Genomic DNA, 15,195 nt, shown 5'->3' with positions numbered 1-15,195 from the left:
GAGTTACATGTCTGATCTTAGAAAGCTTGGGGAGTTACTTCCTGTCTAGGGCCCCCTCCCTGTGTAAGCAAGAGTCATTGTAACCTGAAGAGATGACGGCATTTACTGGAGAAAGAATATAATAATAATCTGCCGGGGTGGGGTGGGGTAGAGAATTTGAGTAAATAAAATCCAGTAAGCTAAATTTATAAGAACTACTTAACTTTGCATATGTTTATTTGTAGGGCTTGAGGATTCTAAAGAGTTGGAAGAGCTCCTTTTGCCTTCAAGTCCTGCCCCTCACATTGTGCCAAGTGACATCCCACCCACAAGTGATTCTGTGACTCCTCTTGCTCCTCTATCACCAGTGGCCTCTGTATCAGCCATAGAGCCTAGCACTAAAGAACCATTACCAACAATTTTAGAAAAGGAAACTCTGAAACCCACTGTATATATAGAAGACCACGTAGATGACTATGCTTCTGGTTCAGGACAAGAACCACAAACAAGCATATGGCCTTGGTATAGACCTACATTGGAGACAGAGGGATCGGGTGTATATGACTACAAGGAAACAGATTATATATTGCCTTCCTTAAAGGACTACACATCTAAAGACCTCCCAGATGAAGTTGTATCTCTGTCATCTCTTGAAATAGAAGGCCCTACAGTAGAAAGTGTTATGGCAACATTGACTGAGACCTACAGCATAACACAACTGGAAGATTCCAGTGAGGATCGTGAAATCATTTCTGAAATAACTGGAATTCAAGACCAAATCATAACAGAACTGTCACCAACAGACTATCCACCTATAACCATTACAATAACACCACCTGATAGCTTCTCTCCATGGAGTACGCTAGATAAACCAGAAATAATTTTAACAGCAAAACCTTCTGGGGAAAGCCCAGTGTTGGATAATTTTATAGTAGAACAGCAGATCCCTGACACAACGGCTCAAGAGGCCTCTGGATCAATTGCTCTGAAGCCTGTTGTTACTCCTTCTGCTGAAAGTTCTACCCATCGGCCTGCAGCTGAAGTCACAAGTTCAATAGCATCAACTGATTTTGAAATTTCAACCTTGGTACCTTATTTAAAAGACATGACAACTGGCCCCAGTGACTTCACTGGAGAGTTTGGTACAATCCTAATCACTAATACTCCTCCTAGCAGTTTTGACAGTGAAGTAAGCTCTTCCTCAACTCTGACTCTTACAGAGTATTCTGTCCATGCCCTCTCTCACAAGCCCACCACACAGCCAACTGTAGTTCAATCCACAGTTATCCTTGCAGAATTGGAAAAAGATTTGATCGCAAAAGATCTGGAAGTTACAGAACAGGACCAAGGAAGACATATGACTGAAAGTCACGTGGAGCTTTCTACAAGTGCCCATTCCACAGAGATGGCCAGTGTAGCTGGGGCAACTCATGAAAACCTCAGCAATGTTACTGTCCCTGCACGCGCATTAGTGGTATTCTTTAGTCTTCGAGTTACCAACATGATGTTTTCAGAGGACTTGTTTAATAAAAATTCCCCTGAATATAAAGCCCTGGAACAGAGATTCTTAGAGCTGGTAAGATATAGTCTTGAACTGAGTTTTTTTGCCAGGGTGCATTTAGCATGTGAGCAGAACCCAGATGCACAGGGTGGTTCGAAACACCTTTTGCACAAATGATTACAAGCCAGTGACATCACATTAGATTTTTGTTTACTATAGTGACTAAAATGCACCTTGATCTGCTGTGATAGTTCACATTCAGATACTTCTATTCAGATTTATTATTTCCTCTTTTAGACTACACCTATGTGGCAAAACAAAATATCAAATGAAATTGTTAAGAATACTTATTCCTGCCCATACTAATGGCAAAGTATGCAAGCTTCATCCCGCTTGCATGATAACTAAACATTAAGGCATACACGGGAAAATTCAAACTTCAGGTTCAAATGAGTTCAACAGAATTAACATCACATATCTTATGCCTGTTTACTCAGAATTAAACCCAGCTAAATTAAACAACTAGGTTTATGTGCATACAAGTGCAGACATATAGATGGATAGACGCAAACACAGAGAAAAATAGATTTAATCTTGTTATATTATTTCTCCTGTTTTGTAGCTGGTTCCTTATCTACAGTCCAATCTAACAGGCTTCCAGAATTTGGAAATTCTGAACTTCAGGAATGGTAGCATTGTGGTGAACAGCCGAATGAAGTTTGCAAGACCTGTGCCTCGCAATGTTACTAATGCTGTATACATGATTCTCGAAGACTTTTGCAACACTGCCTACCAGACCATGAACCTGGCTATCGACAAGTACTCCCTCGATGTGGAATCAGGTATGATAAGGAAGGAGTATTTGCTGCTCGGTTAGGAGTAAAGCTTTATTCTCACTGAAGTGACAAGTCAGTTAATTTCACAAGCTAAAACACCCAGAATCATTTTGAAGGCTACACACACACAAAGAAGGTAATGATAAAGGGACCCCTGACCGTTAAGTCCAGTCGTGAACGACTCTGGGGTTGCGGCACTCATCTCGCTTTATTGGCTGAGGGAGCCGGTGTACAGCTTCCAGGTCATGTGGCCAGCATGACTAAGCCACTTCTGGCGAATCAGAGCAGCGCATGGAAACATTGTTTACCTTCCCGCTAGAGTGGTACCTATTTATCTACTTGCACTTTGCCGTGCCTTTGAACTGCTAGGTTGGCAGGAGCAGGGACCTAGCAACAGGAGCTAACCCCATCATGGAGATTCAAACCACCGACCTTCTGATCGGCAAGCCCTAGGCTCTGTGGTTTAGACTACAGCGCCACCCGTGCTTGGTGTGAAGAGAGTAAATAGGGATAGGTTTTTCTTGTGGCTGGAAGCAGCTCACTAGGTGGGGGCAGAGCTGCTATGTTTGCTTCAAGGCAGATGAGTTGCTGTTTATTGGGGGGACAGAGGGCAAGGTAGTGGCAGGTCAGCATGGTACAAATTTATTAGTAGGAGCACTTGGCTGTTTCCAGTGTTGTGTTTGCACTGTGGAGCCTCCCCTCTATCTTCCCCCTGCTCCTCTCCGCTGGTGTAAGCAAAAATGAGCCATCTATGGGGAAAATAGTGATTGTCTCACCCAGTGAGCTACTACTACTCATGGCCAGTTGAACATAATGTTGGAAGATTTGAGATAGACAAAATACAGCACTTCTTTACAAAGCACATAGTTAAACCATGGAATTTGCTCTTGCAAGATGCAGTAATGGCCACCAACTTAAATGGCTTTTGAAAAAGGATTAGACAAATTCATGGAGGATATGACTACCCATGGCTGCTAGCCATAGTGAATAAGCTGTGCCTCCACTTCTAGGAATCACAAGTGGGGAGAGTGCTGTTGCAATCCTGTCCTGCTAATCTGGTTGGCCACTGTGATAACAGAAGGCCTTTGGTCTCATCCAACAAAACACACATCTCCATTTCTCCATATCTCTATTTCTCCATAATATTGATGTCAGAATGGGCTGTGCAAGATCTGGATCATTGTCTGGGCACAATAGTGAATTGGATGAGTCCAGATAAACGGTATTTGAACTCTGGGAAGATGGAGGCAGTGAGTGTCGTGATTCCTGTGCCCAGGAGATCAAATGCCAAACAAATGACTGCCATTGAATCAAATTAATTCTCTAAAAATGCTTGGTGAAACAAAAATGTTTTCAGGAGGGGAAGAAATATACAAACTCCAGGTGTCTGTCTGAATTCAATAGGAATAGTTTCCCAAAATGCTGGTGCCACTGCAGTAAAAGTTCTCTTTTTGCTGGTGCCTCCAGGAGATCAAGCTGATCCTTGCAAGTTCCAGGCATGCAATGAGTTCTCTGAATGCCTTGTGAACCAGTGGAGTGGAGAGGCGGAATGTGTCTGTTATCCTGGCTATCTAAGCATTGAAGGATTGCCTTGTAATAGCATTTGTGATCTACAGCCTGACTTCTGTCAAAATGATGGCAAATGTGATATAATCCCAGGGCAAGGGGCAATATGCAGGTAAGTGAACATTTGTACAACATTTCAAATGCAGAAGATCAGAGGCATAGGCCTATTTATGTGATAATCCAGTTTTAACACGGAATCTGGTTTCAAAACAAAAGAAATCCAGAATACTTCCCTGAAGGGTGACCCTCCCAAGATCAGGAAGCGGAGCAGCTAATCAGATTTCCTCCCTGCTCAGTTTCTTCTCACATTATTCAATTGACCCATTGCAGAATATTTTAGCCTTTCACTCAGCTGCTATCTTAGATGGGTGAAGATTAGCATCCAATACGAACTTCAGACATTTCATGTTGACAGTAGAATAACTATTTTCTTTATCACTTCCCTTTTGACATGGGTGGATCACAGATGCCGTGTGGGTGAGAACTGGTGGTACAGAGGAGAGCACTGTGAAGAGTATGTTTCGGAGCCATTAGTCGTGGGTATCGCAATTGCTTCGGTAGCTGGCTTCCTTCTCGTAGCATCTGCTGTTATTTTCTTCTTGGCTAGGACTCTTCGTGATCAGTACACAAAGAGCGAAATTGAAGACTCGTTAGGGTAACTATAACTTGTAGGTTATTTAATCTTGGAGACTCCATTAGCATTGAAGGGGAGCCAGATAACAGACAAATACTAGAGATGAACAAATCTGTTGCTTTTTGGTTTCTCTCAGTATCTCATTTTTCCAATCTTAAATTCAGTTCTTTTTTGAATTGACTTTCAGATTGCTTCTTGTTAGGACTAAATGCCAAAAAAATCCTAGTGGGTAACCTTAGCTTGATAAGTGGGAGCTGGGAGTAGCAATAGGCAATATCAACCTGGTCATGGGAGGGAAGCATAGGTGCCTGAAGAGGAATGGGCACATACATTGTGACTGCTGCAAAGTGCTAGCCTATTGAAAAGATCTTAAGTCAACCGCAGGGACGTGGGTGGTGCTGTGGGTTAAACCACAGAGCCTAGGACTTGCCGATCAGAAGGTCGGCGGTTCGAATCCCCATGACGGGGTAAGCTCCCAGCTCATGCCAACCTAGCAGTTCGAAAGCATGTCAAAATGCAAGTAGATAAATAGGTACCACTCTGGCAGGAAGGTAAACGGTATTTCTGTGCACTGCTCCGGTTCGCCAGAAGCGGCTTAGTCATGCTGGCCACAAGACCCGGAAGTTGTATGCCAGCTCCCTCAGCCAGTAAAGCGAGATGAGCGCCGCAACCCCAGAGTTGGCCACGACTGGACCTAATGGTCAGGGGTCCCTTTACCTTTACCTTTAAAGTCAACCCCCTCAGGTGGTTCAGACATGGAAGCTCTATTCATGTTAGACAAGCATCCCCAATAAGAGTTGAACACAGCTTCTGGAAGAGCACAAATGTCAGTTACCTGTTTGAGGTGTTGCTCCACTTTGCAGCATGAACATTGGTTAATGTCTAGCTTATTCCCTGGAATGTCAGAGATTGTCAGTTAAGCTTTGGGAAATATTTTGCAAAGAGGGGATTCCTGTGTTTGACATAAATTCTTTTTACTTTCTTTACAGGCAAGGAGACAGCCTTTCATCTATTGAAAATGCAGTGAAATACAACCCAATGTATGAAAGTGACGCTACTGGACACAGCCACTATTATCGGAGATATCCACAGCTTACTTCCTATAGTTCAACAAGCAATGAGACATCCACTGAGTACAGCAGTGAAGAAATCAGGCACATTTATGAACACAGCGAGCTAACTAAGGAGGTGGGTAACTTTACTTGTTTTGATGTGACCTCTATCACATCAGAATGACTTGCTAATAGCACATCAGTGTGCAATTTCAGTGCTAAATATGGAAGACTAATTTGATGAAAGCATAGCCAAAAGTACTGAAAATATAAAATTTGTACATTATGCTGCTCTGTATTGTACTAAGTACAGAACACCTTTGTTTGGAACTGTTGTGTTTTATATAGGACAATTGTGTAATCTATTATTTTCTAACGTTCCAGGAAATTCAAGACAGAATTAGGATCCTGGAACTCTATGCCAAAGATCGGCAGTTTGCAGAATTTGTAAGGCAGCATCAAATGTGAGTTAAATGTTTCTTAACTACTTCTGTAGGTTTTTTCCCCCATTGAACCTACTCATTGTGTTCTACGCAACAGTTGATTCATTCAGTGATCAGCTAAATTATCATACTGTAGGGTGCAAGGAAGAAAGTAGATACAAAACCTTCATGATTATACGGCATATTGAAAGTATAAAACTGTTCAAAAGAGTTAATTATTAGCCTTAGGTCAATAGCATTTATTTCCCTAATTATTAAAATTGAATTCCTCACTGTTCCCCAGCTATTTATATTTCATGGTGGAAAATTAATACTGTAACTCTAAATCCCATATTGTAAGGACAACTGCAATTTTAGTGCCATTGCAACTTCAAATTATATCTCAACATATTACAAAAGCAGTTAAATGTTTAGGAGGTAGTAAAAATGAGCCAGTCTAGAACCATTATTCGCTGCTGAAAAGCTTAAGGTTAAGCAGAATCAAATGGATATGAGAAAGAGATTCTTTTCGGTATTTTTGTTTAAGACTAGATAATATTCAATAGTCTCTTCCCCTTTAAAATAGGAGTTTGAAAGCTGTCAGAAGCACAAATCCTACTACAAGTTAGTCCTGAGTTCTACACATTCAACAAGGTAATGATTAAGAATATGTACCGTAGTTATTAGTAGAATGTAATGTCTGCTACTGTGGGTTCTATAAGACTGCAAACTTGTCATGCTAAGTTATGTCATTACAAAGCTTGTTTGTTGCAAAGAATATCATTACAAAGGTTGTTCCAGCTGGTGCCTGAAGCTCAACCATATTTGGCATCTTTGATGGAAATTATGTAGAATTGATTCTGATTGTTCTATTATATTAGACCGTAAGATTTTGTCTGCAAACTTTCTGAGTTGCTCAGACTACTTTGCTATTACTAGGAGGGACATTAAAGTGCAATGTATTGTCAAAACATTAATTGTCTATTGCTGCTCTCATCTTGAAGAAGCCAAATTGGGTAGATAATTTAACTGAGTATATGGTCAGTCGTCATGACATCTATTGGCATATCTAGCAGGGCAAGGTAAACTGTAGCATTCAAATCTATTCTAGGCTAGTATTTAGCAAAAGGCAGCAACCGAAAATCCACAGTGCTTATTTTATTTTAAATGCCTTTCTCTAACATAAGCCGCAAAGTTCTTGGAGTTAAGACATGAATGTCATACACAAGGAAGATTTTGTTACATAAAACATTTTTATTTACAAGAAATAAATATTTTATTTATTTGGAATGGATACAGCTCATGTGTTTCCTCAGTTTAGGATGATGTTTCACAGGTGCTGTGTACTGTTGCTCTGTCCCAGAACATGTTATTAATGCCAGAAGTCTTAGACTGTTTTTTTCATCAGAAACAGAAAGGGTTCTTGTAGCATTTTGAAGACTATCATTTTAAATACTTTAGCCATCATAATCAATGCATTTGATGAAGTGAATGCTAGTCTATGGAAGATCATGCCATAATAAATGTGTTAGTCTTTGAGGCTCCTTATTGCTTCTGAAACATTAGGGGGATATACTACAGGTTGCCCCTGAGCACATTCAGGGTGTCCATTCTTCAGCAACCGAGTAACCATGATAACTAAACTAAAGGAATGGAAGAGGAAGAGCCCCTCTGCAAGTGATGAAGTCTCTTTGTCTTCCTAGTTTCTCATTGTAGCCACATTGTACAGTTTCATTAATTCGGAAGAAATTATGGGGCTGGTCTAGTCAATTTTGTTCCAAAAGGAAAACAAACTTTTGTAAAAATTGTGCAGGCCTACATGAATGTATGTGTGTATGCAACCATCCTTTTTCCATCTAAAATACAATTATTTTTTGAAAGAAAAAAGAAAAAAGAACCACACATGTATTTTAAACTACTTCAAAAATTTACTTTGTCTTTATTGGAGTTGTTTCCTAACCGACAGAGACTCATTCCAATCACATCAAAATTTTGCAGTAGTTAACATTGTTTTATTCTGGGGGCTCATCCCCACGATTCCAGGATGCTTCCTGAAAAACTTTTTAAAATAGCAGGGCATAAAACATGAATTTGGTGCTATGAATAAGAACAACCTGTGCTCCAGGTGTTTTTGTAATCTGTACACAGCCTTTGATAAGAACTTACACAATTATGGCAGACTTCTCTTTTTTCTTTTCAGGAATTTTGCTCTTAAAAGTGGATCCAGTACAAGAATCACATAAGATGAAGATGGATGGTGTTGCTACAGGAACGAGGCACTGATGCGGCTTCAGAATTTCTTATAGTCTTTTCAGTAATGCATATGGATATTAATGGTTCATGAATGGATTCGTTTGACCTTGAAATGAATGAAAGAAAATGTAAGAAAGGCTCTTTTTCCTTGGATTTTCAAATGCAATGGACATCACTGAAGATGACTCAAAGCTGTAACAATCATGAAAGTTAGTTTGATTTATTTGCAAAAAGGGGCGGGTTTTAATTAAATGGGCTACTGGCCACTGTACACATGATTCTTTTCTTGTTTTGTAAATCTTTTTTTTTCACATCTTCTTTTTGGTGGGGAGGGGCTATATAAATAAAAAATAAAATAAAGTGATGGTGTTCCCTGCTTTGGAGGGCTAATTTTTGCTGTTGAAAAAGTGTTAGTAGGGAGGAAAATGCTGTGTTGCATGTGACAGGCTTATAGGTAACTACTGTTTCTGCACAAGCAATTTTTTTAAAGAAGGAACTATTTGGTCCATTGACAGGAACAAGGTAAAAGAAAAGTTAGTTATCTAGCTGTTTTGCGCATAAGGCGTATTTAGCCTTTCTTGTCCAATATAAAATTAGAAGAAAATCTATTATTAGGAACATACTAAATGAAGAATTTCAGACTGCAAGTATCCTCATATTTTCAAAGTTGTCCGGACTGTTGGCTTTCATGCTATACTTATTAGATAAGATGGCCTGAATCATCGAGGAAGTTATCTCTCCACCAAAAGAAATACGAGTGGCTGTGTACTGGTTTTTTTTACATATATCACAGGCACATGTTACTGAAGGCAAGAAGGGCTACAGTTAAATAAAGGATTTTTAAACTAATAAGGGTTCAGAAGTTTGTCAGAAGTTTGCTTAAGTGCATGGTTGTTGTTGCTGATTTTTTTTAATTAAAAAAGGTTTTGTTTTAATTTAGTGTATTTTCTGTGCATCTTGTTTTTTTCTCATTAATGGATTCATGATAATGTTTTTGTATGCTATGATATGTACTGGGTTCAAATATCCCACTAGAGAGATACCAGTCAAGTTCTTAATTCTTTGGAATTGCTATGGATTTGCCCTCCCCACTATTTCTTGGCTGTATCTGCATACTGTCTCTTCTTGGTTGAGATCATTCTGAACTGAAGAATAATTTTTGTCTTGCCCCCAACAAGGCAAGAATGAATACTTTTGGGTAGTAGGTAATTCCTGGAATGTAACTGCATGACTTTGTTTAGGTAACTCTTAATAAATACCAGTAGGGGATAATTATTTCTCATGTGAATTCACATACACAATTTGTGTGTCTCTCTGGTGCTTAGCTTTTTTAGTCATAGATACTTGACATTTTGATGCAGTTTTGCATGGTTTAGAGGTGATGACCCCAGGATTTTTTTGGGGGGGGGGGCTGTGCTAAAGACAATGCTGGCTCAAATCCAGCACACCTCGTTACTCCTCTAGTTTGAGTCATACTGTTGATTCTAGTAATTCTGTTCCTTATGGAGGATCAAGGCAAATCCAAAACTATAACTCCAACCCATATGCTTGCCCTCTCTCCCAGAAGTAGCCTGTTTTTACTGTGATCAGTATTCATTGTCTCCACATGTACAATGCTACCCTGCAGCCTTAACATTCCTCCATGCAATTTATGCAAAGTTTGGGATTCCCAAGGCCATTGCAATCCATTTGAGGAGCAGAGGTCCAATAAGTGAAAGGATTGATCCTCCAGCTTCCATTTCTTTGCAGCTGGAGGTACATCCTAGGATCTAGCTCTGAAATGCATTGCTGTGTAACATGGTGCAAGAGGAACCACCTCTTCATGCTTCTTTCCTGCCTTCATACTCTACCAATAATTTGCCATTTAGGGCTGGTCTGCACTGTTGCTTTGCTGCACACAAATGTTCTCTTGGGGTGAATCCGAAGTGCCTTTTCCCTGCGGCTTCTGCAGGGAGCACAGCTGGAGTTGAGGCACTAGTTAATCTTACTTAAAAATCATCCCAGTATAAAAAGGGGCCATATTACATCATCTGAAGATACAGCTGAACAAAACACTGTCGTCAAGGTTGTCACAGTTGGGTGAAGCTGAGTGCACACTTTTGTCTAATTAGCAGCTTATCATATGACTTTTGCTATTGCTATGTGTGCGCTTGTGAAGAAATCCTTGCGATAATCCTCCAGTCTTAAAACACAGCTCAGTTACAACACAATATAATTAATGAAAACATGTGGAGAAAGGAAATTTAATTAATGGGTTCACAGAAAAAGAGATACTGCATAGGCAAATGTGCCTAAAGCAATGAAAACGAAAGCAAGCAAACTAATCAGCAGTGCAGACACAGCTTCCGTTATAGAAATAAATAATATTTTAGTTATCATTAGAGATTGACAAGTAATATATCATGTAGTCTGAGAGAAAATTCTCTAGCATGTAGGCAAACTCTGTGTGATGTGGCTCTGTGCACATCCTTCAACAACAGCTTCTGATTTCTTGAATGCTAGCCTTGAAGAGGTTCTGGTCATGCTAAAATGAATATTTCATTGTGTATACAGGAAATGTTTTTCTTATTGTACATAATATTATCTGTTTATTTTTCACTGCAATAAAACTTTTTTGTTGTTTCAAGAATTCCCAAGATTATTATTTATCATTTATATAGCAATGATGCAACAGTATAATTGTTGAGAAGCCCTAAAGGCTTGTAGGTTAGTTAATTTAGCTGACTGAATTTCTGAATTGCTTCACACAACAGAGAGTTCCGAAGTGATTTACAAAAATAAAATACAAAAAAATACAGTTGAAAATACAAGCACGTATTAAAAATGTAACCAGAGTAAAAACATCCAATATCTAACATCCAACAGGTGCTATTCAAATGTTGGGGGAAACAAAGATACCTTTGCCTGGCATCAAAATGATGACAAAGCTAACAAAAGATGAGCCTTTCTCAGGAGAGCATTCTATAGAGGGGGAGCTATCACAGAAAAGGCTCATTCTTTCACCACAGCCCTCCAAACCTCTCTCACAGATGGCACCCAGCGAAGGGTCTCAGGGTCTGGATGGGTTCATATGGGGAGCTGTTCCTGAACTATATAAGGCTTGAAAAGTCAAAAACAGGACTTGGAAATTGTCCTGGAAACAATTTGGTAGCCAGTGCAGTCAGGCCAGAACCAGTGCTACATGTTCATGTCTTCTTGTCCCAGTTAATCGAGCCATCACATTCTGCACTCATTTTTGTTTCTGAACTATCATGAAAGACAGCCCCATGTGCAGTGCATTGGAGTAGTCTAGCCAACTGAAGCTATGCTTTCCCCATCCGGTTAGGGTTGAAGCTGGGCAACCAGCCAAAGCTGGTAGAAGACACTCTGTGCCACTGAGGCCACTTGAGCTTCCAACGACAGTGTTGGATCCAGCACTGCAAGTGGAGTCCATCTAATCTGGACAGAATTGGGGGAGGGGGTGTTGACCAGGTATAACTTGGGGTCAGCTAATAAGTGTTATTAGCATGCAGCAAAATAAGGGGTTATTATTTTTTGGGGTCAGCAAAATAAGTGTTATTAGCATGCCCCTGCCTGTATGGCACATATTGCCACACCTATAAATTGGCATGATGATGTTCAATTTCCAGCCAGTTGGCATTTGAGCTGTGTTATTTATATGGGTATAGAGCTTGGACAGGGTGAAGCTGCTATTTGCTGCTGTCAGTGGCTTAGGAGAGGGAATTTTCAGCAGGAAAACAGTATGGGAGGAAACAGAAGCGGCGCTAGCTGCTCCAGCACCTGGAGGGGTGCACATGCTGTGCACCCAGGGGTGGGGGATAGCCGCCCGTGGGGGCAGGGCGAGCATCCCACCTGGGGCGGACTGAACCCATTGCATCCCCCTTCCTCCGCCAGTGGGAGGAAGGGGTTAACTCACCCATTAATCCCAGTTGGGGCACTGATCAGGATACCCGCCCCCCATTCTCCATGGCTGCAATTATTTTTAAAAAAGGAAAAAAATAGTCCAAATCATGTGAGTCAGAGACCTGTTCAGCTTGATGCATTGTTTGAAAGACAGATTATAGTAAACCAAGTGTGGCATTCTGAGCTAAACGCACCAAGGCAGCAGCAGCAGCAGCAGCAGCAGCAGCTAGTTCTACAATGTGTAAAACTGGGGGAATATGACTGTGAAAAGGGGACTGCGGAATGTGCTCAATATGGACAAATGCCCAGTCCATGTTAAAAGTCCTGCAGTCTTACAGCAGCACAGTCTCGCAGAGGCAGTTACAAAAGAGCCCTCTCAGCTTTGATGAAAGAGGATTAGCTGAAAGAATATTGCAAAAGATTAGTGGCGTCTTGCAGAGGAAGAGGGCACCACAGAGCACTTCCTGAGGCAGCTCAAGCCTCACAAAGGACTAAATGAAGGGGCTTTTCCTTGTTTGACCTGCAGGTAGTGGTTTCCTGCTACACATTGCATCCATCTATAATCATTTGTTGAGGAAGTGAGCACCTCCATTCTTCCATTCTGCTCTTTCCAGAAAGAGAGATAACGCTAATAGGTTTATATGACTAAACAGGAATGTTTATATATAACTCCAAAGTACACTCAAGACATCAAAGCTATCACACCTAAAAATAAAAAGACTATTCTATGGACTAAAGTTGAGAAAAACTGACCGCACCAACACCTATATGCATACATTCAAAGGTCATACTGTGACCAGTAATATTACTTCCATTAAAAATATGTTATATGTCTAGAATTTTAGAAGTTTACACCCCAAGATCCAATGGAGAACACGGTTAACACAATCCATCAGTGGTGCATGAATTTTTCAGTTTTGTTTTTTTCTCAGTTTCTCCTTTTTTCCAATTTTAAGTTTAGGTCTCCCACATTTCCACATAAGTTTGTGAAGTATTATGTTTTAAAGTCCTCACTGGATTTTAGTACAAACCTCCTCTAATATGCATCTTTGTGTATGCAATTTTGCCTGCCTTACATATTTTTGCAAAGCAATTTCCCCCAATATAATGCATTTCTAGATGTTATTTTCACTAATATGCACATGTTACCCTAGTGCAGGCATTTTTGTACACATTACCTGGCTGGAAAATTGCAACGTAAAATTCAGAGAAATGCGAATTTCAATGGATAGCAGTGTTTCAGTCCACATATTGGTTCCCAAAGTGTGACTTTAGGAGGTTCATCTGTAAATGTGAAGTGAATTGAGTTTCCTCTCCATTCCAACCAGGAAGATCTTTCAGAGAAGCCATAATTGAACAAAAGTGCAGTAGATGCTGAGCTCCTATTTATTTCACTTGGACACTTGCATGAACATTTCCTAGAGAAGTTTGTTTTGTGTCTGTGCCTCCTCTGTGAATGAGAGAGAGAGAGAGAGAGAGAGAGAGAGAGAGAGAGAGAGATTCAATGGTGCTGTCTAGTGAAATTAGTTCTGCATCATTTTGCAGTTTGGGGACATCAGCAACAGGAGTCAATTGCTTTTTCCAATGGACTGTAAATAGGTCAGCATTCTTTCTACAGAGTTTATGACCAGCACGTTGAACATGGACAAATGTTGGAACCACAAGTAATTTACCTGCCAACATGGAACAGTTTTGCAATTGCCTGTGTTATTAAAGGAAATATACAGTGTTATGTACAGGGTTTTGTGAGTGTATTTTGCACAGCATTAAGCCAGATAGTCCATAAATGGGCCATAAATGAGTCCCTTGTTACTGTTGCCACTCCCTTCATGTATTTTTTACAACATGCAATAAATGTGAATGTATTGTAATGTTAAATATTTAAAATTACAGCAATATGCAGTATTAAGTGCTAGTAGCGTGGTTGTGAGGAATTACCAGGTGCACGGTGAAGCACAGTGTGTTTTCTAGTCATAAGTGGGATCTCTGATGGCTTTCTTGGAGCCTTGTTCTGGTTCAGGGCCCACTAGCTGCCAGTTTCTACTTTTTCTGTATACAAAACACTAGATGCAAAATACCACAAGTGACAACAAAAATACACTATTAACTTTAAAAAGAATACCAGTGCAAAACATTTGTATCATTTCAAGCCCATTTTGTATTTCATAAAACTGATGTAGAGAGTCCAAACTCTCTACATCAGAAATGTCTGCATTTAGAGAGAGGGAGATTTAGATAAGTTTCATTGCAAACTTCCACTTTAAAATACTGAGTTATCAGCAACTCAAACCTTTTCTGAAGCATAGTCTAAACACATATTGTGGAATAAAAAGCTGCCTGAATCAGCTTCCCCTTTGATAATTTCAATCTTCCAAAGTCATGAAGGGTCCAAAACTAGCTAAAGTGAGGGAGATATTTCAGGCACAGACAGAACTAGATGTCATTTGAAGTGTTAAGTTCTACTTCCAAGATAATACTTGTAAGGGTGACTAAATACTGACATGTTATTGCACTCATTCTTGAAGACTAAGAATTTTAGGAATTGTCCAGAATGCTAACAGGACCATAAGTACAAGCTCAATGATAAAAAGTAATGAATGCCCAAATAAATACATTTCTCATGGTAGAAGTCTTGCAAGTAAGGTTTTTGGTTGCTTAGCACAATATAGCACAGGAACAGATGGTAAGGATCTTTACTCCATAACGTTAAGCTGTATACCATATGCTTGTTATTTCAGTGTGCCTCCTTTTCGGCTCAGCAGGCTTGAAAAGATTTTTCCATAGTTCAAATTTTTCTTCCTACTTTGAGTTCATGTGTTGACTGGTTGCTTAGAATTCTTAAGCTGATACATTTCAAACGGTCTTACTTAACTTTAAAACGTTGCCACAATATCAGCAGCAATATAGATTTCCAAAGCTGATACAGCCCGTTTATGTGCCTATAACATAAATTCGGGAATTTAAAGGCATGTGACTCTAATTTCAGCCTTGTTGAAGCTTTGGTCCTAATTTCCCATTCGTGTTTCAGAATCAACAGTTTCTATTGCGA

General features: G+C 40.0%; 1 protein-coding gene across 1 annotated transcript in view; it reads left to right on the top strand.

The window, feature by feature from the left end:
• IMPG2 (interphotoreceptor matrix proteoglycan 2) overlaps nucleotides 1–10,872 on the top strand; it is a gene marked incomplete at its 5' end in the record, with an annotated part of 62,103 nt that extends 51,231 nt beyond the window's left edge. Inside the window, 8 exons of the mRNA XM_081859544.1 lie at nucleotides 225–1,555; nucleotides 2,103–2,322; nucleotides 3,784–3,994; nucleotides 4,349–4,537; nucleotides 5,506–5,704; nucleotides 5,953–6,032; nucleotides 6,577–6,644; nucleotides 8,191–10,872. Coding sequence (XP_081715670.1) covers nucleotides 225–1,555; nucleotides 2,103–2,322; nucleotides 3,784–3,994; nucleotides 4,349–4,537; nucleotides 5,506–5,704; nucleotides 5,953–6,032; nucleotides 6,577–6,619 — 2,273 coding nt within the window. The 3' untranslated portion in view covers nucleotides 6,620–6,644; nucleotides 8,191–10,872. The remainder of the gene's footprint in view (nucleotides 1–224; nucleotides 1,556–2,102; nucleotides 2,323–3,783; nucleotides 3,995–4,348; nucleotides 4,538–5,505; nucleotides 5,705–5,952; nucleotides 6,033–6,576; nucleotides 6,645–8,190) is intronic.
• Nucleotides 10,873–15,195: the final 4,323 nt, after the last annotated feature.

The sequence above is a fragment of the Podarcis erhardii genome (genome assembly GCF_964252035.2).
Source record: "Podarcis erhardii genome assembly, chromosome: 4".
Taxonomy (NCBI): Eukaryota; Metazoa; Chordata; class Lepidosauria; order Squamata; family Lacertidae; genus Podarcis; species Podarcis erhardii.
This window is presented reverse-complemented; position numbering and strand designations above follow the sequence as displayed.